This window comes from Thunnus albacares, chromosome 21 (genome assembly GCF_914725855.1).
Source record: "Thunnus albacares chromosome 21, fThuAlb1.1, whole genome shotgun sequence".
In the NCBI taxonomy this organism is placed as follows: domain Eukaryota; kingdom Metazoa; phylum Chordata; class Actinopteri; order Scombriformes; family Scombridae; genus Thunnus; species Thunnus albacares.
In genome coordinates this window covers 9,091,266-9,117,015 of record NC_058126.1, presented here as the reverse complement: position 1 = coordinate 9,117,015, position 25,750 = coordinate 9,091,266, and the positions used below count along the sequence as shown (strand labels likewise).

Below are 25,750 nucleotides of genomic sequence, written 5' to 3'. Positions count from 1 at the left end.
TGCCAGAGTTGCTGCAGCAATAAACAAGCTCACCAGCTACAGTCTGTATTTACCTGTATTTGGCTTGGTGTTAGTTCCCCACCCTGCTCTTATTAGTTACAGTTTCCGAAGCAAACAATCCATTGATCTTTGGGACACTACAAGGAAATTGTTTTTGTTTAATCAAAAATTTAAGTGGCTGGAAAAATGAAAGTGAAATACAGTAGGCAGACGGTGTGTTTGCGTCTGCAGGAAAAACCTTATTAGAGTCGATACTCAGCTGTTCCTCCGTCAGGCAGCAGCAGATACAGCCTGAGGTGTGTGTGTGGTGGAAGCCCGGGCTCTCCTGCGTTAGCCCACACCCGCCCTGCTCTACTCAGCCACCTAACTGTGACAGTGAAATATGTCTAGGCTAATAGAGCAACCTACAGCAGGAAGAGGGGGTTAGATTCCTTAAATACTCGCCCCGGTCCTGTCGTATAACAACCCCCAAATACAGAGCGGGGCTTTCAACGCTACATTTCCGCTCTCCAGACTTCTTTCCCAGGCAGCCATAGAAGGCCAGATTCACAGGGGCTCAGTGGCTGAGACCTGTTACCAAATCAATTATGGCTGTGCCTTTCATGTGAACCAGCAGGGCTGTGAAAGAGTATTTATATGTCAGGTTTAGATGGTGTTACGGAATCCTTTCTAGTGTTTTATCTGGATCCTCATATAAGGTCACATCATGCATTTTATATTCATGACATTGTTTTGCCTGGTGTTTTGCTTTGTGTACAAGAACTGTCCCCTTGTTGTTTTTTTAGGATCACCCTGATGGGATGACGCTGGTGAAAGAGGAAGGAGACAAGGATGAGAGCAAACAGGAGCCAGAGGTGGTTTATGAGACAAACTGCCACTGGGAGAACTGTTGCCGCGAGTTTGACACGCAGGAGCAGCTAGTGCAAGTGAGTATTTAGTAGCACAAAAACATACAAATACTATTAAAAAAAACAAGCTGCTTTACTAATGTCCAACTCCAGCAGAGACTTGATTGCCCATGTAAAGTTGCACCCGGCATTTACCACATGTTGGCAGCTCCAAATGACAGCTGCAAAATTTCAATATCCAGAAATCCTGTAATGGTGCGTCAGTAAATTGGGCACATTATGTTCATTTTTACGATTTAGAAAGTCTTTGAGATGCTTTATATAACGGGTAACAAAGGAGCAAGAAAGGCAAAAAAAAAAAAATCTGCTTTCACTGTGTAGCAGATAGTTTGCTCTTTCACTCTTAGGTGAAACATGTGTGGGCAGACTCAGGTTGCACTCCAAGAGCAGATTTTCATGTAGGCAAACAGGGAGATTCAACAGTGTGTGTTTACAAGAAGCAAACAGAGGATCTTCTGCATTGCAGCCCACAGTAGTTTGAAATAGACGGGGTAAATTCTTCCATAAAAAATATTTGCAGCTCAGAAAACACAAACAGAAACCACTATGCCTTTTGCTTTGTATACTGTGATTGTTTCAGTAGTTTATGTCCTCGAGCTCAGTGGATCCCAGCAAAAACTACAGAAGCTGTACTATTTTGGACAATGCCTCCTATCAGCCCTCAGCCTGCCTGCGCGTTATGTGCAGCAGCGGTCTATAGTAAAGTCAGAACTGCAGCCATTGACTGATACTGCTGCTGGATTCCTGATTGGATCCAGAGACGGTGGTAATGGGCTCAAAAGCTGGAGAGCACATCTCACAGCTGAACGGTGCTAACTGATTTGGTGGGTTAAGCCTCCCAGAGTCAGGATGTGAGCTTTGTGTACTACACTGGACCAGCCCTCCTCCCGTCTGTTATCAGAACTCTCACACAGCCCGGGAGATGGATGGCTCTCATCGTGTTGCGCCTGAGGGCTCACTGTTAAACTAAATATTAATGACATTATGGTTGTGTCGCCCCGACTACGGCTACTTACACTGACGCTATTAGCTCTGCTGCTCTCACGCGGCCTGTGAACTGCACAGCCGAGAAAGCAGACTGAAGTTGGAGAAGTGGTGAAAATACACCAATATGATGCTGTAAACAAGGGACGCCAGAGTGTACACACACACACACACACACACACACATGCACACACATGTGCACGTGAAATACACATCACCACACATCTGATAGAAAGATCCTCAGCTCTCCACAGCTGTCTATTTGCCGTCTTGACATTGCAATCCTTAGCTGCGGTGGTAACCCCTATCTATAATTGATATCCTCAGCGCGGAATGGGCTGCCTCCCGTGTTTGAAGGGCTCGGCTCAAAGGTTGAGGATCTTGACAACTTCTTGCCCCTGTTTCAGGGGCGGGATGAGTTAAGGTGGTAGGAGAGGGGGGGGGGGAGGATGGCTTCTTAATAGAGGAAAAGCTTGCTCACATCCTCCCCCTACTGTAGTCACACCAGGTGGCCGTCTGAACAAAGCAACGTCCTCTCATTCCTCCACTTATACTATCCAGACTAACCTTGCCAAGCTGCACCTATTATCAGATTGCCGTGTAGACAGACACCAACAAAATCCTTATTAGTTTTCCATTTTTTCCGTCTTGGAATTGTTTTTTTTTTTTTTTTTCTTTTTCTGGCATTTGACTTTCTGATATTGCATTTTATTTCTCATTTTCTATGCACATGCAGATATGCAGAGAGATGCCAATAAAAGTCTTCGCCTACAGAATCCCTGCCCTCTAATTCAGCAGAGCGGACGAGAAAATGCTCTTATCTCTCCGCACCCCCACCCCCCTCAGTAATAGGATAAGTACAGTATTTGGACCACAGTGGCTCTCCTCACACACTCCGAGGGGGCGGGGGGGTGGGGGGGGGTGGGGTTGGTGGGGGATTTCCATATAACCAAACAATGGAGCGTCCCTTCCCCCGTACTTGTCTTCTGAAATGGCTTTGGGGAGAAAACATGATGAGAAAAAAAATACCGGTTTCTCCTTGGTTGTACCCGTTTTAACCATCGGCTTATGAAAGTTTATTCATTCATATAGCAAAACAGTTCACATGGATTCATATTTGGCAATGGTAGTCATAGCATGTTCAAAAATTTCACTGCTGCGTCGACAATCTACGTCATGAATTAAATGGCTTTATGAAGTATTAAAAGTAACGGCTGCACTGATTCAAATATCCCTTTTCCTTTGTGGTTGGCCTAATTTTAGAATTAAGCCTTCACACCACCCTCATCGCTTTCCACCTTGTTCAAAAGCACTCCTGCCACGCTCTTGATGCATATTTTTACACTCTCAAACATGCTCTCACCATGACATGCCACAGCGTTCCTTTATCATCTGCGTTTAAGCGCTCTTGGTGCAGGCGATAAGATAAACATCAGATCTATGCAATTTAGCTCACTTATCTGGCCTACCCAGTCAGCAAAAGCGAGGCGGGTGTCAATTTTAGTTTGCTGTATTTATTTCATTTATTACATTTCAACTTCTACCTCTCCATCTCCCTCTCCGCTCGGCTCGACATTCTTTCGCTTCCCCCATTTTTGGGCATAAACCCTCTCCCTCTCTCATTTTCTCTTTCATTTTCTCTCCCTCCCCTCTTTCCCCTTGGAGGGAGTACTTTTAAAGATAAGGCCTGGTGGCTTCTTTAATGTCTCTCTTGAAGTGGGCTTTTTTTTCACTCGGGTTTGTCGCCAGAGATGCCAACCGCACACTCCCGTAACTCCTTAATGTGGCCCTGCTCAACAATCTTTTATTATTTCTCATTGATCTATTACTGATACTTCACCGCTGAGAAATCTACAAGGCAGCTATGCATTTTCACTGCCCTTGTATGAGGAAAAAAAACAAGCGTAAGCCATATTGTATTTAGTAAAAGGAAGGCGGTGTTATAAGTTATTTGATATGGGGGGAAAAAGTCGTCTGATTCTGAGGTTTTGACAAAATACACAGCAATTTGTTTGAACGTGAATCAGCATGAAAGTTGTTTTTGATATGCTGAAATTAATTAGTGTGATAAAATGACTGTCAGTGTCATTTTATAGTTTATAGCTTTCATAGTTTATTTATCTAAAGGTTCAACTTTGACCTCTGAAATTTGTGATCTTGTGTGTTTATAACCCTCAATGGTTGAAGCATTTCTGGCTTGTAAACTTGGAAAGTCTGTTCTGTCATAGCAGGCCTGCTAGTAACAGATGGGGAGGGTGCTGTAGACTGGGATTGGGTTGGTGGTCTGTATGTGTGTGTTCTCACAGCTCATCAGGCCTTTCCTACCCTCCGCAGTTACTATTCTGTTCCAGGTCATCTGCATAGGTGGCGCTGTGATGTCCTTGTTCTTAGATGTGGAGCCGGCTCTCCCTGTGTGCAGCCTTGTTGAGGCGGCTGCTGTTCGCTTCCCCGGTGTTAAAGGGAGATAAACTCGGGCGCAGTCTGAAGGCAGCCCCCCTTTCTGGCTGCTGGCGCAGGCCTTTAATTGGTAAAATGCAGATTTTTTTTGATCAGGAGAAGGATTAGGCCCCTTATCTGTCTAGAGTATCTTACTCTAAGATGAAAAGACTGTGCTGAATTACACATGCCAATTCTAGCTCCCTGCCCCCTGCTCGCTCACTCACTTACTCTCCTCTTCCCTCCTTCCCTCCCTCACTCAATCTTTCCCCCTTTTACTTCCTCCCTCCCTCCTTCCCTCCCTTCTTTGCCTTTTTCATGCTCTTTTTTCCCCTTCACACAAAGCACTTCAGCAACTGACATCACAAAAGAGCATATGATTTATTAGGCGGTGTTTGATAAAGCTAAACGGTGTTGCGGGTCCCACGGCTTAGTGAAATTGCCTTGTAAACAGGCCCTCTTTTCATGCACGCTTGCATTCTAATGCATGAGGTTTGTGTCCCAGAGAGAGTTTGATAAGGAGACATGGAGATGGATACTGAAGTGGGCAAATGCTGGGGAAAAATGATAGGATTCTGTGTATTACAGTAATGCGTGGGTTTGAGCGTTGGCATGAAGGGACAGAAAATAATTTGAAATCAGAGGCTTTCGTTTTCTAGAAAACATAAAAACACCAATCCAAGTGTAAAATTGTTTTTGTGTTTTAGTGCTTTATATGTTTAGTTGTTTTTGCCATCAACCCATGCAGCAGGGGTCTGGACCAAGAAAAACAGCATCTGTGTATATACAGTATGTGTGTCTGTGTGTGTGCACCTCTCATACGTCACAGATGGCTTCAGTGTCCCCTGTGTCCGTGCGCCTGGCGCTCCCTGTCGTGCGACTCCCTCCTAAATCCATCTTGGTGGCGTTTTTACAGTTGTTGGCCGATAAGCTGGCAGGGGGAAGATGAATAACCTGCCGCACCGCCGCTATCAGCACCTGTTTGTCGATTTAGCCGGCCAACGGGGCCTGTCTGCTCAGCATGGAGATTATTGATTCAATAAGAATTGCCATTAGATCATGCCATTAGGTTTCTCGGCGGCCCCTCTCCCCGTGGTGTCTGTCCCCCTCTCTGTCAGCTCAGAGGCTCATGCATCACACCCGTCAACGACCTCCTTCATTTGTACAAATACGGCGCGAGTGTGTATCTGTGTGTGTGTGTGTGTGTGGGTACGTGCGCGCGCATACACTCGTGTTGTGCCAGCCACCAGCGTGATCCAACACCACAGCGCTCTCCCATCGCTCTCCGCCAGGAGATATTGAACGCTGCTCACAACAGACCGATCGCTTGCCACAGGGATTCCCTCACAGAGAGGAAGAAAAGGAGAAGACGAGTCAGGTTTTTCTGAGGCTCTGACCGAGGTGGGGAGGAGATCAATCTTGGGGAAACTTCACTAACATCTGTGGTCATCCAGTCCCCAATCATTTTCCATGGAATTAGTCTTGTTTTGTCACTTTAAAATGGAAAAATTTCAAGTGAGAATAATGGAGGTCCTTTGCTTATATATTAGTGTCAATTTTACTCGCACCCTCCTCTTGCTGCGCTGACTTGTGAGTGCAGTTTTGCTGCAGTTAGAAGAGGTTTTGGGTCAAAACGTCTTGAGGAAAGATTAAGAATAGGGTAGTTAGGTTTCTAGTGGATGCCATAGTCATGGCTGTGTATGGGGGTCATGATCTGGCCGAGGGGCGGGCATTGGAAAGTACAAAGATGCCATTGTCAGGGCAGTGACACGCCAAGAGGGGATCTGACCCTGGATACTTTTCATTTTCTTTGGTCCTGCATGTTTTATATAGCAACAATCTTGTGAGTAAGTGCTCAAAGAAAGCACATTTCCCCCCAGACATTTAAGAGTGTTCAATGTCAAGTCTCTATTTATCCCCTTCCCTTCTTTCCTCTTCGCATCCGTCCCCCTGCATTTACCCCCAAGGTAAAAAAGACTTCTCCGCTGCTCAGGAATGTAATAATACCGGTTTCTTTTGGTCAGGATATTGTGTCTGTCTCTCTGGGTTTAAATTGCTCTCGGGGAGGCACTTCAGAGGCCACCACACACTGTTGTCTCTGAAAGAGAGCCAGATGTTGACTTCATCCCCAGAGGGTCTACGTCTGTATGTGTGTTTTTTTTTTTTTTTCTCCTCACCTCCTTCATTCCTCTGTTAACATCTACCACTTAGGCCGTTTTTATAAGACAGTTAGTGAGAAAAAAAAGAAAGACAGAGAGAAAAGGAGGAGAGATGGGGATGGAGCAAGAGAAAGGTGGTGCTCACAGATATAATGCTTGGCTGGAGTTGTAAAGCCTTCGCATTTCAGATGCCTTGACTGAACTTTTGATTTTCTCTCCCCATCTCCTCACCTCCCCTTCTTCCTAAGCCTCAGATTGGAAGTTGCCACGGCAGCACAACTGTCAGCACTTGTCACGGAGGGGCGAGGGCCCAGTGTGATGCGAAGTGACAGGGTTTTATTTGAAAATCCTGTTCAAATCGGACACTGAGACTCACAAGTCTGCTTTTTTTTTTTTGCCAGTCTTTTTGCAGATTTCAACAGAGTTAGGGAGACAAAGACAAAAGCTGGAAAGGAAGGAAAGAATTAAGAGACGAAATTAAAGTACCACATGAAAAGAGAAGGAAAACAGGAAAGAAAATGTTATATGTGCTTCTTATGCTGCAGAGCAAAAACTTCCTCAAGCTGAGCAACAAATTAATTCAAGGCGAAATAACACGGCACTTACTGCAGCTCTTCCTTAATTCTTGTTTAAAGACGCAGCAACTGTTTATAATAATACAAGAATTGCTATGATTCAACTTCTCTCATCTTCTTTTCTAGCACATCAACAATGACCACATCCACGGGGAGAAGAAGGAGTTCGTATGTCGGTGGGAGGAATGCTCTAGAGAGCAGAAGCCCTTCAAGGCACAATACATGCTGGTGGTCCACATGCGCAGGCATACTGGGGAAAAACCACACAAGTGCACAGTAAGGATATTTGTCCAGTTCACGTTATGTTACTGCAGATGAAAAGTTTCTTTGTATGTAACCTGCTAACACAAGGGTCAGGTAATAAAATATAAGATGTGTGAGTGATGGCCTCCTCCTCTTCTCTCTCTTCCTGCAGTTTGAAGGCTGTGCCAAGGCCTACTCTCGTCTGGAAAATCTTAAGACTCACTTGCGTTCCCACACAGGAGAGAAACCTTATGTGTGTGAACATGAAGGCTGCAACAAGGCCTTTTCCAATGCCTCAGACCGAGCGAAACATCAGAATCGCACACATTCAAACGAGGTACTGGAAAAGAAAGTTTTCAGACAGCCATGTTTCCCCGACTTGATTGGTGTACATACTGTATGTGACTGGTTTCTCACTGCTCCTCTCTATCATATTATTTCTAGAAACCGTATGTGTGCAAAATCCCGGGCTGCACCAAACGCTACACGGACCCCAGCTCCTTACGCAAACATGTTAAGACAGTGCATGGGCCCGAGGCACACGTCACCAAGAAACAGCGTGGAGATTACCCACGCCCTCCTCCCCAGCCCCGGGAGCCTGGGGGCAACAGTCAGGGCCGGTCTCCAGGCCAACTGCCCCTGGGTGGGTATACGGACCAAAGGGAGTACAACCATGCTACCTCAAAACAGGATGAATGTCTGCAGGTCAAGTCCATCAAGACAGAGAAACCCATGGTAAGACTTCATTTCAGGTTGCGTACAACTAAACATTTTAACATTATTTGGATTCATTTAAGTCTTCTCTAATACTTTTACTACCAATTCCTTTTCTTTAATATGACAATTTAAATGCCTAACATGTAGGTTTGTGTGTGAATTAACACTGAACTGGGGGCATGCATATTTAACACCGAAGTCTTCTAATGAGTAAATGTTTTTTTCTATCCAATGCTTCGGCATTTCTCTCCTTCCCTTTCTAAGGACAGTGGGTAATCAGGTGAGATAGGTATCCTTTCGCTTTCTTTCCAAATCTCACTTTTTCCTTTCTTGCTCATTATTTTATTGTCTGTCGGACTTTTCTCATCTCCATCACAGCTGCTTGACACTTTCACCCCAAATGTGCCAGATTTGTTCTCATTGTACATTTCCCTCATCACTCACATTCATAAAAAGTTTATTCTTTATATTTCATTGTACAACACTTTGAAAAGTGGCAATGATATTTACCAAAAGTGATACACTTATCTAAACTATGCCCATGCCTTAGGGCAGAACTGAAAAAGTATGCCTGATACTGCCCAGGGTTCCACTGTGTAGCCAAATTCATTCAATAGTAAACAGGGTGAATACTCTCTAAACACTGCGGACACTTCATGCCAAAAAAAGTGATTCTATTATTCCTCAGTGCAACATAGTTCCTAAAATTCAGTAAACAACCTAATTAGGCACTAGCTGGTCTCACAAGAGGCCTTTATCCTATTTGCCTATCCTCTGAAAACAACCCAAAACATGATTTTCTCTTCTGAAGCGTTTTTTTGTGTGTCCCAACTGGAGCACAGGGGGGAGGCATTACTTATGCCCCAGTAACGTACTAAACATTGCCTATCAAACGCTGCTTTTTTTTTTCTAAAAGAATAAAGCTGGCAGTTGGTTATTTGGTTTGGCAGCTAAAACTGCAATGATTATACATGATAATTATATGAACACATGAATAAAGTGATCTCTCACAATGGTCAAAGTTTTATGAATAATTATCATTGCCTGTTGTTGTAGGAAATGCGCCTGCATTTCATGGTATCATTGTTTGTAGCATATGACACTGTGCACCTGCCCTTGTGTTAGCAGGAATAAATGTGATAATCATCTGCTCTCTTATATATATTTTTTTCCTCTCCTACCTTCTTCAAATCTTCTGTCTGTCTTTCTTTCCTGGTCTGTGTCTGCCAGACGTCTCAGCCAAGCCCTGGCGGTCAGTCTACATGCAGCAGTGACCAGTCCCCCATCAGCACCTATCCCAGCAGTGGAGTCCAGCTTGCTGTGAGCGCCGGACGCTCGCCAGGGGAGGGGCTGGAGGAGGACGATGAGAAAGAGGAAAATGAAGAGGACGCAGAGGAGGAGTGTGAGGGTGAGCCAGCCCCCATTATGGACTCCACAGTCTCCACGGCAACTGCAGCCATGCTGACCCTGCAGGCGAGGCGAAGTGTTGGCCGCCCCCTGCGCTGGATGGAGCACATCAAGATGGAGAGGCTGAAGCAGGTGAATGGAGCACTGCCCAGGCTGGGGCCCCTGTCCCCAACACCGCCCCCCAAAGTTTCCACACTACCCAACATCCTGGGGAAGGGTAAGCATAACTTTTTATTTTGTTCGAAAACTCTTGAATTTGATGTCTAAATGCATATTCAAACCTTTTCCCAAATGCTCTTAAAATGTTTTACCAACATCTACAATCCTCACAAATTTACAACAGCATGTAGTAGCATTATTTTGATGCACATTCAGTTAAAAAACACCTGTACACTGAATTTACACATCACCACAAATGTGCATACAATTCACACTTGAGAAATGAATTATCCTGAATTCCATCTTGCCAGTTTTGGCTGAAGCATTCAGGCAAAACAAATGCTTAAAATTTACTGTTCCGCTAGAAAATGGTATCATAACCATATCAAGCTGTATATCGTATCAGAGAGAATAGCATGTAACAATGTTTCATGGTCAAGTGCTTCCAGTTGTCTCTGGCAACATCTGTCTGAGCAATCTCTCCCCACTTATACTTAACTTATTTGGCTTTTTCTCTCTCATCCTCCTGTAATCTCGCTCTCCACATAATTTCCTTGTTCTCTATCGGTGTTCAAACTTTCTTCATTGCTTTTTCTGTCTGTGTTTCTCCCCAGGATCCTGTCTAGGCAGGCAGTGGGGGGTGTCTGCTCCTCAGCCACCTGCTCATGCTGAGCTGGGTAGCACAGAGCTAACAGTGCTCAATTTGCTCCTAGACCGGCGTGACAGCAGTGGTAGCGCCACCAGCTCAGCCTACCTGAGCAGCAGCCGGCGCTCCTCAGGCATCTCCCCCTGCTTCTCCAGCCGACGCTCCAGCCAGACTTCCCAGAGTGAGGGTATGACGGCAGCAGCCCACCACCGCCGCCTCCACAACCTTAGTTCCACCGACTCTTATGACCCCATCTCCACTGATGCCTCCCGCCGGTCCAGTGAGGCTAGCCAGTATGGAGGTGGGGCAGGAGGATGGGGTGGTGTTATACCCTCAGGTGGGGGCTGTGGAGGTGTGGGAGGAGTAGGCATAGGAGGAGGAGGGGGGTCACGGGGGATGCTCAATTTAACCCCAGCACAGCACTACCACCTGAAAGCCAAGTATGCAGCAGCAACTGGTGGCCCACCGCCCACGCCTCTACCCAACATGGAGCGCATGAGCTTGAAAACTCACATGGCCATGATGGATGAGGGTGGCAGCAACAACTCATTGCCACCTCTAGTCAGGCCACACCGCTGCAGTGAGGGCACCAACGGGTACACCAATGGGTATACGGGACACACAGGTTACAGGAGGAGGGTCCTCTATCCTGGCGAGGGACCAATGAATGGGAACCGGAGGGCCAGTGACCCAGTGCGGACGCAGGCTCCTGACATTTGCGGTCTGCCCCCAGTGCAACGCTTCAACAGTCTTAATAACCTCCACCCCCTTCCACCTCTGTCTCATCATTCTACACCTGAAACTCGCAACTTTAGCCTACAGAACTACACTCGCTCAGAAGGCAACCTGCAGAGAGGCCTGCAGCACTCGCCATACACTCCCAGCATTGCAGAACACGCAGCCTTAGAAGCTCTAGCTATGGAGGATGATGGGGAGGCAGGCCTGTTGCTTGGGGATGAGGACATGCTACCAGATGACCTGGTACAGTATCTCCACTCCCAGGTTCAGACAGATGGTGGCTCCTACATGCACATTGAGGACCAAATAGTTTCTAGCCAAAGGGACACCTCCCATCCATCTATGGAGGCGACTGAGCAGACTTCAGGGCTGAACCTGGTCTTCCGAGGGTCCCACAGCCTCCAGCAGCAGCAGATGCTGGCGAGGAAGAGCCCCAGTAAGCTTCCCATCCAGTGGAATGAAGTGAGCTCCGGAAGTGCTGACAGATCTCCTCAGAGAGAACAGAACCACCAGACACAATGTGGAAGGTGGTCAGGTACAGATCATGGACCCATATCTGAACCTTTTGGCAGGTTTGGAAACATGGTGGTTCAGCAGCAAGTTCCCCTTGATTTCCAGAACAGTTGTGCCCAGGCTAACCAGTCTCAAAGTGCTTGCAGTGTCAACCCTGGGGTGAAGCTAGAGACATCCCCAAACTCCTGCACGGAGATAAGAGTATCTGGTCACAACTCTACAAACACCTTTGGCAGGCCTCACTTCTCCCAGATAATTGATGGGCCTCTTCCGCAGGGCTTCAAACAGCAGGCCTCCAGTGGACCTCAAAAACAGAGCCACTTTCAGCAGAACCACAACAGTAGCACCTCTTGCCAGGTTGGAAACAACCTAATCCTAAATAGGGCCTCCATGGACAACGTCCCCAGCCTCTCCCAGGGAACTGGTCTTCATCACAATCGGCAGGTACATGCCCCTCGCCCACCAATCAACAGTTACAGGAACTTGGTCAGGACCCAGCAGTATCTCAATCCTGAGAGCTCCAATGAAATCCAGGCTAGCCTCAATCAGCAACAACAACTACAGAGGAATGGGAACCACTGTTCCCTTGCACATCAGGTATCTGGGCTGAAACTGGAGGCCCCAGACCATGGATACTTAGAGCATGGCTTCAGTGATCGCCTTCCCTTTGAGCCAGCAGATCCCAAGACCTCCTCGTTCTCTGTCCTGGAGGACCAGTGCTTGCTAGACTCCATGGCTGAGTCTGTGGGACAAGATGGTGGCAGTGGCAGTGGGGACCCTGTTGCCCTTCTCTCTCCTGGTTCAGACCAGGTGACCAGTACAGTGGATGGCACTGTGCCTGGTGTATTGGACGATGGGGTAAGTCTGGACTTTGGTGCCATGCTGGAGGATGGCTATGACCAGGGTAGCCTGGTCTCAGGGGTGTTGAGTCCCTCCATCTTCCAGGGTCTTTCCAGGACCTCATCACGGCTGACAACCCCAAGAGCATCTGCGAACTTCCACAGTGTGGCCCCTGGTTTAAACAACATGGCCATTGGCGACATGAGCTCTCTCCTCACCACCCTTGCTGAGGAGAGCAAGTTCCTGGCTATCATGCAGTAGCTACTCTCTCTCTCTGCTTTCTCCTCCCTTAGGAAAGATGGAATAAAGGAAGAGAAAAACTATGGTGTATGTGAAGATTAAGACAAAAGTGGCAATTATGAGAACTTTAAAATATAATTAAAGTGTTCTGGCAGTCTTCAGGCAGTTGCCAAACCCATTTATTTTGTAAAAATGACATCCCACACAGAAATGGGATGGGTCAAAAATTATGTATAGATAAATAGTTATATTCCTTTTCTGGAATGAAGGCTATTTTTGAAAGCCCTTCTCTTTGTATTACTATGTGATAGTGAGCAAAAGCTCACTTCTTTAAAACAGTATTCTGTGTATTGTCACTGTTTTTGCTGTACACACTGTTGGTAAAAATGCATGTATTCAAGATGAAACATGAACACTGTCTTTATAAGTACATAGCCCATGTGCCAAGTATCTACCGTTTTGATCCAACAGGTACAAAGACGTCAAATCCATTCTTGTTACAGCAGGTCAGATGGGATTATGGGTCATGTGTCAATTCAACAGGCCCTGATGATAACTTTATATATCATAGGTTTTAATAAGTGGTATATTTACATTTGTTGTCATTTTGTTTGTATGTTACTTTGGTGAATCTGTAAATGTTTCAGTGCTTCTACCAAGTTTTACCAAGTGATGTTTTTTGTCAAGAGAAACTGCGGTATGGTATCGAGTCCAAAAAAATGGATAACGCATCCAAGTCTTAAAGGTATCATAGATAGTTGTCTACTTGATATCTAAATGGCTTGAGTTAGTTAGTCTGGTAAGGTACTCAAGTGTATATAACAGTGTTTTTATATTCTGTTTGTGATAATCTGATTTTTGACGTTGGATTGCACGGTTGTTTGGAGCTGATGTGAAAATGGACATTTTCTCCTCGATGATCAAAGGTCCCATTTGGTGCTTTATGTATGCTTACATGAATAGATATGAGTACTTCATGTTTTAAATCTGTCTTAATGACCAACAGTGGTCCACAGCACATGAATTCCCCTCTCATGATGATAAATACTGTAAAGTGATGTGTTTTGTTTTTATAGGAAATCATCCGTATTGTTTTCTCCAAAGCTCTTAAATTCAGAATGTGTACTGCCATCAAGTATTGCAGTGACTTTGTCAACAGTGTTAGTATGCCTTGCAGTCTTATGTGACTGCGCACAGAATATTAAGTAGTTTACCTTTTATTCAGCGTCAAAGCAATGAGGTACAAATTGTTTTATTGTTCTTTGGTACTTTTGTCATTTTTGTAGCTGTGCATTGATGGTGTTTTGCTTTTTCAAAGAAGTAGAAATGATTTCCTTTGAGAGAAGGAAATTACATTGAGGTATGTGCCTTATACGTATCTGCCTGTCAGTAAAGAGAAAGATCACTGCCAATCTTCCATTGTGAATTATGAAAAAATAAAAAAATAAACATGTAAAGTGTCTTGTGAGACCGGAAAAAGATAAAAATGACAGAACATTTATATAAGAAAAGTGAATATGAGAAAAGTCAAGATTTGCGTAATGCACTCTACTTTTCTTTGATTTTGTTTTGTTTTTTTTAGTTTTCACATTTATTGTGCTTTTATATATGTGTACATACATTACTCTTTCTGTAGGTTTAGCAGAGGAAATGGGGAGTATCCTGGGGCCAATAAAGAATTGACTTTGAAAGCAGGGATTCCCAGGCCCTGGGTAGAGGCCAGACAGATCTGGCTCACAGAGGAGCTTCAAGTGCCCAGCACTGCCCCTCCGCCAGAAGAGCCACTTTGCTCTTTTATAACTGACTACAAATGTTTGTATGGTTTTAATAAAAATGGAAATTATATTTTAAGTCTCCTTTCTTCCTTATGTGATGGTTTTGATAATAAGACAATTTTATTTGTTTAAATTATATTTTTGTTTTTATCATGACACCATGACAGAGGATGAAAATATTACTTCTATAATTGTGCACAAACACCTCAAATTACCACAAATCAAACTGATTACCTCATCAAACCATATCCAAAGGAACAATGTTATGCAACTTGATAAAAATACTGTGCCAAGACAGTAAAAAAAAGTATAATCTGATGTCAAATTAGATTTTTGTTTGAGTATATACTCCTCTTACCAACAATTAAATAAACTCAATTTAAAGTCGTTAGTGCCAAGTTCCAAACTCAGTCACCATCTATAACTTCATTCATGGAGCATAGCTAGTGCTGCTGATGCCCTCTTCTGATCATCATGAGAAATTACAATTACGTTGTTGGGAGCTATGCAATGAAGTGTGAATTCCACCCTCAAGAATTTGATAGCATGGTTATAAATTACTTGTTTGGTTACATATTCACATTATGAGCAGTCATGCCCTCGTCCCTGTATGCCAAGAGATTAAAGCCAGTAGGTGTTACTGTCCCTGCTCAATCACACTAACACCTTTACCAATGCTTATTCCGCTATAGCCCACATGTATTTACAGACCCTTTAGGCTGACAGCCCATCAGCTCATATCAGAAGTCCTTTTAGTGTGCTCCACGCAATCACAGAGAGATCTTGCATCATTCCCTAACTTCCCAGGATGAGAAAAATGGTCATCCTTTTCTAAGTGAGTCTCCCATTATGCTTTTTAGAAGCTCAACACAAGTGCAATCATGCAACGGAAATGAAGGGTACAGTTAGTCCCTCCACTGCAGAGAGGCTGCATGAGAGCCATAAATTGTTCCAACTGGATACAAGAGAGACCGTTTTTACTTTTTGATGCTCTGAGGCTGCAGCTGTCTTAGATGAAAACAATTTTTTTCTCCAAAGAAATACACCACCTTTTTAACACTCCTGTGCCATCTTCAGACTACACTTAGAGGGGTGCACGGATCTTATCCAGAGTATGTCAAAAGCTCTTTTAAGGACGGCTTCCAACCTGTTATCAAATCTGTACACATGTTCCACGACTGTTTCTCTACATATCAAACACTTCACAGCTTTTTACATTATCAACTTCACCATGCCAACATGTTGGGGATAAAATGAAGAACGGGGGGTTTGGTATACAATAGGAAACATTTTATTACTAAAAAGTTGTCTTATACTGAAGGTGCTCTTTCAGCAGTGTTTCCACAACTATTCTTTATTGAAATCACAAGATTGTTTTTTACCACTTAATGGAAAAAACAAATGAATCATACATGAAATGGCAGTAACTATGGACTATATACAACAATGGGAGAAGAGGGTCACAGGTGTGGCTTCAATAGGCCAGCATTGTTAGGTGTTTTAACAGACTTGGCTCATACAGGAGGCACTTGAATCTGAGAGCCTTAAGAGCCAGGTCCTAGCCAGAGTGCTGGAGGGAGAGGAGGGTAAAAAACATGGAAATGTCCAGCAACAGAAAACAATGACTACCTGCTTTGAGAATAAGAAAAATCTTGTTCAAGGAGTACATAATATGCATCTATTCCTTCAGCTCAGACCTCAAGGCCTGGGAACTTGGTTAGGGGTGGGGGAGGGGGGAGGGGGTTGCTGTCACATGTGGGACACTGATGCACATACAGAGCATTTACACAGGCCTGCACCACAGAAATCTAGAGCACAAAGGGTGCACATTCAAAAGCATGCATCGCCCCACAATGAGCAATGTGGTTAAAAAAAAAAGAGAAGATGTATTTAGACTTCTGCAACTACGACAAAACTCAACTGTCTGCTGCTTGAGATTGTTAATGCAATAGACATACAGTATTTACAGGAATTATATTTTTCTTTTTAAACATGTCACTCCAATGTCAGTTAAATAAAAAAAAAAAAAGTCCATAACTGCATTGCTGGGTATGAGGGGAAAGTTTACAATGATATTCGCAAAAAAAATCAATGTTTTCAAGAATGGCTACCATTTCAATGATCTATTTACAATAAAACACATTTTTATGTATCCATAAACAAAATAATGTTGAGGAAGAACAAAAATCCATGACATTCTGAATAGAAGTCTGTGGGTTGGCTGCCTCACTGAGTTCCTGTCAGAGCTGGTTTAGTGGTTGGTTCTCCATCTGCTCTGGGAGTGTGGTAGGAGGGGGGAGTTCTGGGTGTCAGATCTTCTCCTGGATAAAGGGGTGCTGCAGAGCCTGGTTGATGCTGATGCGTTTGGCTGGGTCCAGCATCAGGGTGCCATCTATCAGGTCCTTCAGCTGCATCACCTTCTTCCTCTGGTCCTCAGGCAGTCGCTGGCCTCCAATCATATCTGTCAGCAGGTCTTTGGTGGGGTTGATGGTGCTCATCACCGTCACCTTCTCCTAATGGGGCAGACAGAAAAAATCAACAATAAATAATGACATCAACTACATCACGTTTTCAGTACATGTCAAATACTGATCGTCAGCTCTTAACAGCAAGTACAACAAGTTATTCTTGTTCATGCTAACAACTTTCATCGGGTTAAAAAGTCAACCGTGCAAGTATGAAAGAGCACCTTACCCTTTCTGTCACTTTGTCTACTTCAATGTACAGGAAGTTCAAATTCTGATCGAAGTGCTGGTCTTTGAACAAGCCTTTGCGGATCATCTGAGGAAAGAAAACCACAACATTGCGTCACTCATAAGGTCTCGAACGCTGCATGGAACAGCAACACTTCTCACTTCATCTGGGAAAGAGAATAACTGAAGAAACTGAAATCCTATGATGCAATTCCACCTTGTTCGGCATCTTGCCCTTGAGGTCCATAGCCAGTTTGATCATGTGGTTGTTGGAGGATCCGGGGAACAGGATTTTGCCGGTGTAAAGCTCATATAATGTGCAGCCGACAGACCACATGTCAATCCCGTAGTCGTACGGCTTTCCTATGACTGAGACAGAAGACATTGTGAGCGAGGTTTGAAACCGACAGATGGATGTAGAGACGTGATTTATACAAATAACGCAACTTACTGATTTCTGGAGCTCGGTAGAATCTGCTGACCAGGTACGGAGTGATATCGTTGTCAGCAACGTGCGACGCAGAGCCAAAGTCACATAGCTTCAAAATGGTCTTTGACTCGTTCACCTTTTAAGGATTGACAAAATAAAGAAATCAGTACCCGACTATTTTCATCACTGTATAACCTTCTTAATCTTAATTTAAAGAGCATTCAGATCGTACCAGGATATTGTCTGGCTTGATGTCTGCATGGAGGATGTTGCATCGTTTGAGCAGCTTTAGGGCCAAGAAGAGCTGCTGACTGTAAGAGCGCACAGCTTTGATGTGGAGCCCGACGTCTTTACCGTATTTCTTCAGCACCTCTCTCAAATTCATACTGCGGATGAGAATACCACGGATCATTAACAAGTGAGGCCATCATATAAATGATGAGGAGAAAAACAAGTGTCTCCTATCTCGGTACCTGAGAGGCTCGAATACCAGACACAGATGCTGCTTGTGGTAGAAGTGCCTGAAGAGGCGAAGGCAGTGAAACTTGTCATCAGGATCGGCGTCATTCAGCTTCTTGAGGAATTCTAACTCTTTCAAACCGGTCTTCTGCCTGTTCACCGAAAATGCAGTTATGTTATTATCAGTGCAAATTCAATTAAACTGTCCATGTGATTGGCTTTGTTGTCATTAATGTATTTCCAAAAGGCCTATAGTTTGGATATGAAATGTAAAAAATTTTGTCTAGATAAAATGGTATGACTCACATGAGCTCGTTGTTTCGGATGATCTTGACTGCCACCTCCTGGCCGGCCCTGGCAGTGTCCCTGGCTCTGATCACATTGCTGAACACACCCTGGCCAGTGTAGCCATACACATCGTAACGCTTGTCCAGTGTCTCCCCGATGTTCACCCCTGAATAACCACACGTATGGCACAGACACACACATTTGTTAATGGGAGCAAAGCTGTTTAAAATAAAGACAAAAAAAGCCAAAAGGTGTGAGATACTTGTTATATTAAATAGTAATAGTCCCGTGATACTGACACAAATGTCAGGATTAGGGAAGAAGCACTTACGGTAGTAACCCTCAGCATCAGTCCAGTTGTCCCTGAGGTTGGGGTTCTCCTTGAAGTCCTTTCCTACACCTGCTGCTCTCATCCTGGCACTCTGCATAAACAACACAAAAAGGAGATCAGTGGATACTAAAATGCAGAAGAAGTTATAAGAGCAATGCTCAGACGTTCCCAGATGTGTAGAGTTCAGCATTAAGACTCTCCACCGATCGTAAATACTAAAACACTTACATCAAAGTCAGCAGCAAACATATCATCCGACTCTGTAAACATGTCAGGGGCTGAGGGCTTCTTTGGGTTGGCTCCTGAAACAAAGAGCGACAATAAAACGACACATGATGAGTTTCTAGTCATCGAGCATGTTGTAAAACAGAATATCTGGAACATGTGTTTGATTCACATACTCTGCAGAGATCAAAACATGCTGCAGGGGGCAGAGACACCCAGGCTTTGGATTACAAGCCAGCAACTGAATGAACACATGACAAAAAGAAACAAAATTAAAAATCCCTGCATCACACAACTCTACATTTGTCACACAAATCAAGCAAGCAAAGACTGCTTTTCGTTTTGCCTAGACTGGTATCCTTCAGCCAGTCAATAACATGACGGTTGGTTGTCACTATGGTTATGTGAGACGGGCCAAATTGTTCTAAATTGCAGGGAAGCTTTCACCTTTAGCAGCAAAATGGACTTCCTCCATATCAGCTAAACTGACTACTGTAGCACTTGGGGGAAAAGCTGAAATTGAACTGCACTGAAAAACTCAGCCATTTTACTTTCTATGAAAATCAAACAAAAAAAAAATGAGAAGAGACTATTCAAAGTGATTGCGGCGTCTTTAGTCGTTCTGTCTTGGCTCTCGTCCATGTTGATGGAAGGCTGTGACCTTCAATAACGTAGGTGAGCAGATGAAATGATCCACAGATCCTTTTTAGAATGTCAGAGGCTTTAAAAGGCGGGTAAAGGTAGAGAAAGAATAGAGAGAGAAATATCCTGCAATGTTCTGGGTCAGTGCAACCCCATTCTATCAAAGGTAACATATTTGGAGCTACTTCAATGCTTGAGTACCACGTTTTCAGTCTTATCATGCAGATATGGAGGAGGACCCGCTGACTGGTGATGGTGAAAGCACTTCTCAAAGTGTTCAGGGCGATGACTGACCTGTGCATGTGACTTCAGAGCTTTCGTATTATTCTGTACAATTCATGCGCTTAAATCAGAGGATGAAACTTGACATTTTTAGATGAAATATATGGGTTTAATTTATTGCACGTGGACACATTAAATTACTCAACATTTGTCCGGGCAGCTACCAAAACAAACCAAACCCCAACCTGACTGATTCTTTGAGCTGGAGCACGCAGGTGACGGTGTGGTTCATTCAGTTGGCCTTGTATGCCAACAGATTATTGAATGGTGAGCAGGAAATTACCGTCTTTCTCCTGGGCAATGAGGTTGTGCTTGGCTTTGATGCTGGCCTCGAAGGTGTTGAGGTTCTCCCGTTCGTACTCCTTGACGTCTTGGGCTACTCGCTCCAAGATGTCGTCCGGTGAGGGCGAACGGCTGCGGGTGCTGCTCTGGGGGCTGCTGGGCTCCGACAGCATGTTGGTGTCCTCGTTCACAACCTTGTATTTCTGTACGATGGCGGGAATTGTGAGAACATAAGAAACACTATGTTAAGAATACAAACCTATATCTTCTTCACAAACACTGGGCTGATATGGCAACTATAAGAACAGCAATTTTGCATTAGAATAGGTTTAAAACAGACCTGTACAATGGCCAAGCGCTGCTGTCGGCGCTGTTCAATGAGGGCCTCTTCATCTATTTCCTCCCCATCAAAGTCCTCCAACCTGTAAAAACATTTTATGAAATAAACTATGTCAAGACCACAATTTCACGTTGATGGGTCAGTACATTCTGTAGGGAACATGAGTAAATTTTATAGAAGTGCATCAATTACAGATGGTCTGACCCGTTTCTGACCTTAATCCACTACTAGTGAGATGATTAACAATCATGGTCCAATCTTAAAAATAAATTCTTTACAGATGATTGCAAAGTTATCAGATCAACACCCTCCAAAAGGTATTTTCTTTTACTCACACTTCTTCTTCTGAGGATTCCTGATCGACCTTCATGCCCTCTGAAAGGCTGCCCTTGAACTTGTCTTCATCTCTGCTGCGCCGCCTCCTCCTCTCCCGATCACGGGATGTTGAGCGTCGGTATTGTCTGAGTCTACCATACCTGTCTCTCTCCCCGGACCTGCAGGGCACAGATGTTGAGGAAGGATAGTTGAGCACCTGATGAAAATTCTACCTGACAAAGGTCTTGCCCCAGTAGTACTAGGTCACACTAAATGTAAGTTAAGGTCCAGAGAGAAACACAAATAGAAATAAATTTAAATCAAACATCCAAACCTAAAAAAACATGAAGAATGCTTGACTAAATATAAACAGTAATCTTTACATACATGAACTGTTTTGGTTTAACTCAGAAATATTCTCTACCATAAGCAGAGACACATGATCGTTCAGTGAGAAGTGAGCTGCCATCACCTGTGTCTCAGTGGAGACCTGCTCCGTCTACGGGGAGAGGAGCGGGAGCGTCGTCGTGGAGATGGAGACCTCCGTCTTAGAGGTGAGCGACTCATCCTGCGGCGAGAGGATGATCTGGGACTGTTGTCTCGTGATCTATCTCTGCCTGGCCCGACGTCTGCCCGCGGGCGCTTCCTGTGCGAACATCAGAGGAGTAGACAGACCTGAAGTGGATGTTCTACATGGTTATTTAAATAAAACTGCTCCAATGCAGACAATCCGTGAGGAACCAGAAGGAAACTATTGATGTTATCATTCATTTTGACGACTAAGCATTTCACAAAGGCAATGAATGGTTAAGTATTTGACCTTTGTACATCTTTTAGAATCAGTCAGACTGTTGTTCATTGATATGACATGTATTCTTTAAGGTGTGTCTGGCATTTCATTGCTCTGACACATTCAGGTTATTAATAGTCATCTGTGTTCACCAACCTCAGCGGTGAGTCCTGCCTGTCGACGTCCCTCCTCCTGACGTCTGGTGAACGGCTGCGGCCTCTCCTCGGGGGGGACCTTGTTCTGGAGGGAGAATGACTCTGTTTCGATGTCCTGTCTGAGGCACTGGCTGGGGCGTGGTGAGTATCTCTGTGGCGAGGGGAAGCGCTGCGTTTCCTCATGGGGCTGTGAGGCCCTCGTCTGTGCGGAGAGCGGTTCTCTTTCCCCGATGAAGCGTCCTTCGACGGGGACTTGGCCGGCCGTTTGTCGCGGTCGGCGTCTGAGCGACTTGGCCGCTCTCGTCCAGGTGATCTGGACCTCCGGCTGACTCTTTCCTGGTTTGGTCTGTCATCCCGCTGTGGCGAGGAACGTTTGTCAGTGCGGCTACCTTTCTGCTCTCCTCTCCAGCTAGAGGGGGAGTTGGACTTCCTGGTTCTCTCCTTGGACCTGTCAGTGCTGTCGGAACGCTTTCTGTCTTTCGACCTGCTCCTGCCGTGGGCTCTGTCTTTAACACCTGTGTCCTTGGTGCTTTTGGTCACCTTGTCCTGCTTAGATTCCTTGGCAGGCCTGTCTGCGGACTTGCTCCGACTGCGACGCTTGGTGCTGGTTTTACTGCCCTCTGTTGAGTCCCGTCTAGATTTACCACCTTTCCCTCCCCTCGGAGATATGGGTTTACCTGAGCTGCCCCTTTGACGCTGTTCTCCGTTTCTGACCCTTGAGTCTCCATCCTCTTCCGATCCAGAGTTATAACCCTGAAGGATCAAGCCCATGCCTGACTGAACCTTGCCCTCCATCAACTGGCTGTCCAGCTCAGCTTTGATCATGGCCCTCTGTTTCTCCAAATCCTCCAGCAAGGCCCTGTCGTCCAGACTCGGATTTCCAGAGGAGGGAGAGGATTCGACTTTTTTGTGACTGGAGGAGCCAAAGATGACAGCACCGGAGGGAGAGGAGCCCTCTTTGCGTTTGTGTTTCCTGTGTTTATGACGGTGCTTGCGTTTACGGTCCTTGTCCTCATCGGAGACGTGCTTGTGTTTTTTGTGCTTACTACGATGCTTGTGTTTTTTCCTCTTGTGTTTACCGCCACTGCTGTGATGTTTGGACCCCTCTTGCGTCTTCTCGCCGTTAGTTTCCGCCTCCTCCTGATATGAGAAAAAAAAAAAACATCAGCTTGACAGTTAATCCAGGTGTCGGATCATCTGAACATACATCTTAAGATATGCTGTAAAATTTGAGAGAAAGCTTCTTTTTATAGGGTTACACTCAGAATCCATCAACATACTCCAACAAAAGAAATTCAACTGCACTCAGCATGAAAGTATGTGGAAGAGGGGCAGTACCCTCAAAATGAAATTACAGATGTACAGTAGATGTACTGTAAAAAGCAGCTACTGTACACTTGAAAACTTGCTAGTATACTACATGATAGTATTTGTTTAATGGTGTAAATGCCAGATTATCAAGCACCACTGCCACTACAGTTTTATAGCAACACATTTCAGACAGGTTAAATTTGAGATTGACATTCAACAGGTTAGATCAGAATCATGAAATCATACCACTGAAGGTATGGAGACCCCGCTGTTGTCCGCTCCTACCTCTTCTTCCTCCTCTTCTTCCTCAGACATGTCTCCGCTGTCTTCATTTCCGCTCCTCTCGTGGCTTTCCAGATCCTGCTTCCTGTTCAAAAGAGAACAAATTTAAAAAGGTTGAGCAGTCAATGACACATTAGCGCTGGAACGATAAGTCAATTAATTGGGATTAATCTGGGCTATTTAAAGAGAATTCATTAACTATTTTGTAGGGAAGACACTGGTCTGATCCAGAACCGGATCTTATTAAGCAGATTAGGTTATATTCATTCAGTGACGACTCACATCAATCCCTGGCCATATGTTACCTTACACAAAAATGATTCTAATGAGTTCCACACAGTGAGGTAAGCAAACTTGGAAAATTTGGAAAAAGGGTTCAAGGTTTCGGCAGAAAGTAATGAGATAAAAGTTTTCAGTTCAGGTATCTGTATCAGGAGACAACAGGTTGGATTGATACATCCCTATAATTCTGATAATCAAGTAATAATTTACATCATTTATCAAGCAGAAATCTCAACCATCCACCGGCTTCAGTTTCTCCAAAGTGATGATTTTTTTTTCTTGTTCCTACTTCACTGTGCAGAATGATGTATGTGCAGAGTTTGACACTTGAAGGTTGATTTCACTTTCATCTGCTGAAGGTAGAAAGTTTCTCTGCACTCATTGAAAAACCAGTTTTAAGGGGGCGGGCCAACGAGCAGGATTTGTGAAATCACAACTAGTCTGGAAGTTAATTCTGGTCTGATGTTTAATTTACACAAGCGTGATGTGGAAACCTGAAGCCTCCAGTGCACAAACACTGTGAAACAACTTTACAGTGAGACATCTTGTGTCTGGCAGGTAAACATTAAGAAGAAATATACTTGTATATTCATAGATTCTGAAATTTTATAATGAGTCAGAAGAAGTAAATTAATTTGATTAGAGTAGTAACCACACCTGTTTTTTTGTGCAAAGAAAGCATATCAGACACACATCATTGTTCCAAGAAAAGTATTTATATAAGTCTGGAGGGAATCTTTAAATAAATGTACTATCTTTAGACTGTTTGGTCGGACAACAACAATTTGAAGACATCAACTTGAGCTCTGGAGAGTTGCTATTGGCACTGTTCACTACGTTTAACTCATCAAATGAATGATCGATAAATAAATGAAAAACCTTATGCATGCATCACCTAATAATGCCAACAACCCTCAGCTGCGTCCTTTGCTTGTACCGGAGCTTTCTGTTTGCTCCTCCTACACCAGTAACCATGGGCAACCAAGGCACCAGCAACACCTCTGCTATCATTTACAACAGACATCCGACCGCTACTTTCTGTGCAGTACTGAAGTCGACTTCTCTCAGTACAGTATTTAATAATTACACCACTTTAATCAAACACATTTTGAGCTATGGTTTTATACTGTTTCCTCGTGAAAACACCATGAAAACTGTGATCATGTTCCCGCATTGACCAACATTTCCAATATGTTGTGAAATAAATCTCTTGTTTGCAGCAAGTTTAGAATAACAACGTTAAAAGAATGACCTAGGTGGTAACATAAAGTTAGTTAACCTAAATTATAAGGAGAAGTTAGTCTGATGGTTAATATAAGGTGAAGCGTGGTTACGTAATGTGCTGGATTTAGCTACAAGCTTGTAACCTTTTAAATAACAGCTACAACAGTTGGCGATAAAAGGCTTCCTGTTAGTGAACGTGGCATGCACCTGTGTATCACCTTGCAAACTTCGCTGGTTATCTGTCACTCTGAGAACGACCGCCAACACGATTATCAATCATTAGCTCGGATGTGCTAACCGATCTTAGCAAACTTGAGAGCTAGCAGGCTAAGCTACATCCTCGACTCTGTTATACACAATGTACAGATCGTTATTTACTGCCAAATGATAAGGTTTGGCTGTGTGCGGTGCGACACGCGCATCGTATGGAAGAAAATGCACAACTGTAAGGCAAAGATACGCTTACGTATACTATCTTTTTTAGAGAAACTTAATGCTATGTGAGCTAAAGAACATTAGCTTGATGGCTATTAGCGTTAGCCCCGGCAACAACGTGAAGCTGCGGCTCTGCTAGCCTCCACGGTTCTAACTGACGGGATGGTTCGTTTTTGTTTTCGAAATCGGAAAGGGTTAACACCTTGTAATTAAAAATATCTAATATTAAATGAAATGACTTACACGTGTTCGTTGCCATTATTCATTCTACTGGACGCGATATCCATCTCAACGTCGGCCATTTTGCTTAGCTGAGGGTATTTCGTCCACGCAAAATAAACGCCGTCAAAAAAAAATCTCAGCCGCCCTCTGCTGCACTGGCGGCGCACTACAATCACAGTTTTTCTTTTTGTCCACCAGGGTGTATCCATGCACCATACGGGTTTGCTTCAAGGCTGGCAGTGGTGGAAAGTTACTAACATATTTACTCAAGTACTGTACAATTTTGAGGTACTTGGACTTTACTTGAGTATTTCCATTTTATGGTATTTAATACTTCCACTCCACTACATTTCAGATGAAGATCTGACACAGTGGATAATATAACAAGCTTTTAAAATACAACACATTGTTACAGATTAAAT

At 44.2% G+C, this 25,750-nt stretch overlaps 2 protein-coding genes across 3 annotated transcripts in view; one reads left to right on the top strand and one right to left on the bottom strand.

Moving 5' to 3' along the window:
- The window catches only part of gli3 (GLI family zinc finger 3), a 95,706-nt gene extending 81,296 nt beyond the window's left edge, over positions 1–14,410 (top strand). The window contains exons 10-15 of the mRNA XM_044340191.1: positions 786–926; positions 7,189–7,338; positions 7,478–7,642; positions 7,750–8,040; positions 9,253–9,646; positions 10,203–14,410. Coding sequence (XP_044196126.1) covers positions 786–926; positions 7,189–7,338; positions 7,478–7,642; positions 7,750–8,040; positions 9,253–9,646; positions 10,203–12,586 — 3,525 coding nt within the window. The 3' untranslated portion in view covers positions 12,587–14,410. The remainder of the gene's footprint in view (positions 1–785; positions 927–7,188; positions 7,339–7,477; positions 7,643–7,749; positions 8,041–9,252; positions 9,647–10,202) is intronic.
- A 1,198-nt stretch (positions 14,411–15,608) lies between these two features.
- On the bottom strand, positions 15,609–25,453 carry prpf4bb (pre-mRNA processing factor 4Bb). Of its 2 annotated transcripts, none has more exons than XM_044339822.1 (16): positions 25,350–25,453; positions 23,130–23,250; positions 21,574–22,712; positions 21,100–21,273; positions 20,648–20,806; positions 20,313–20,394; positions 19,974–20,175; positions 18,770–18,843; positions 18,542–18,632; positions 18,229–18,376; positions 17,937–18,074; positions 17,696–17,849; positions 17,485–17,599; positions 17,251–17,402; positions 17,035–17,121; positions 15,609–16,853 (listed from the first exon to the last, which is right to left on the bottom strand). In XM_044339822.1, exons 1-16 carry the CDS (start codon positions 25,406–25,408, stop codon positions 16,650–16,652), a joined length of 3,099 nt encoding a protein of 1,032 aa, XP_044195757.1. In that variant the 5' UTR covers positions 25,409–25,453; the 3' UTR covers positions 15,609–16,649. The 2 variants fall into 2 exon arrangements, with proteins under 2 accessions (XP_044195757.1, XP_044195758.1); XM_044339823.1 differs by having other exon boundaries at positions 23,169–23,250.
- Positions 25,454–25,750: the final 297 nt, after the last annotated feature.

Coding starts and splice junctions, on each gene's coding strand:
- prpf4bb (XM_044339822.1), bottom strand. CDS start 25,408: ATGGCCGACGTTGAGATGGATATCGCGTCCAGTAGAATGAATAATGGC. Junction 17,850..17,936: donor CTGGTATTCGAGCCTCTCAG/GTACCGAGATAG, acceptor TCTCATCCGCAG/TATGAATTTGAGAGAGGTGC. Junction 17,600..17,695: donor TCAAGCCAGACAATATCCTG/GTACGATCTGAA, acceptor AATCCTTAAAAG/GTGAACGAGTCAAAGACCAT.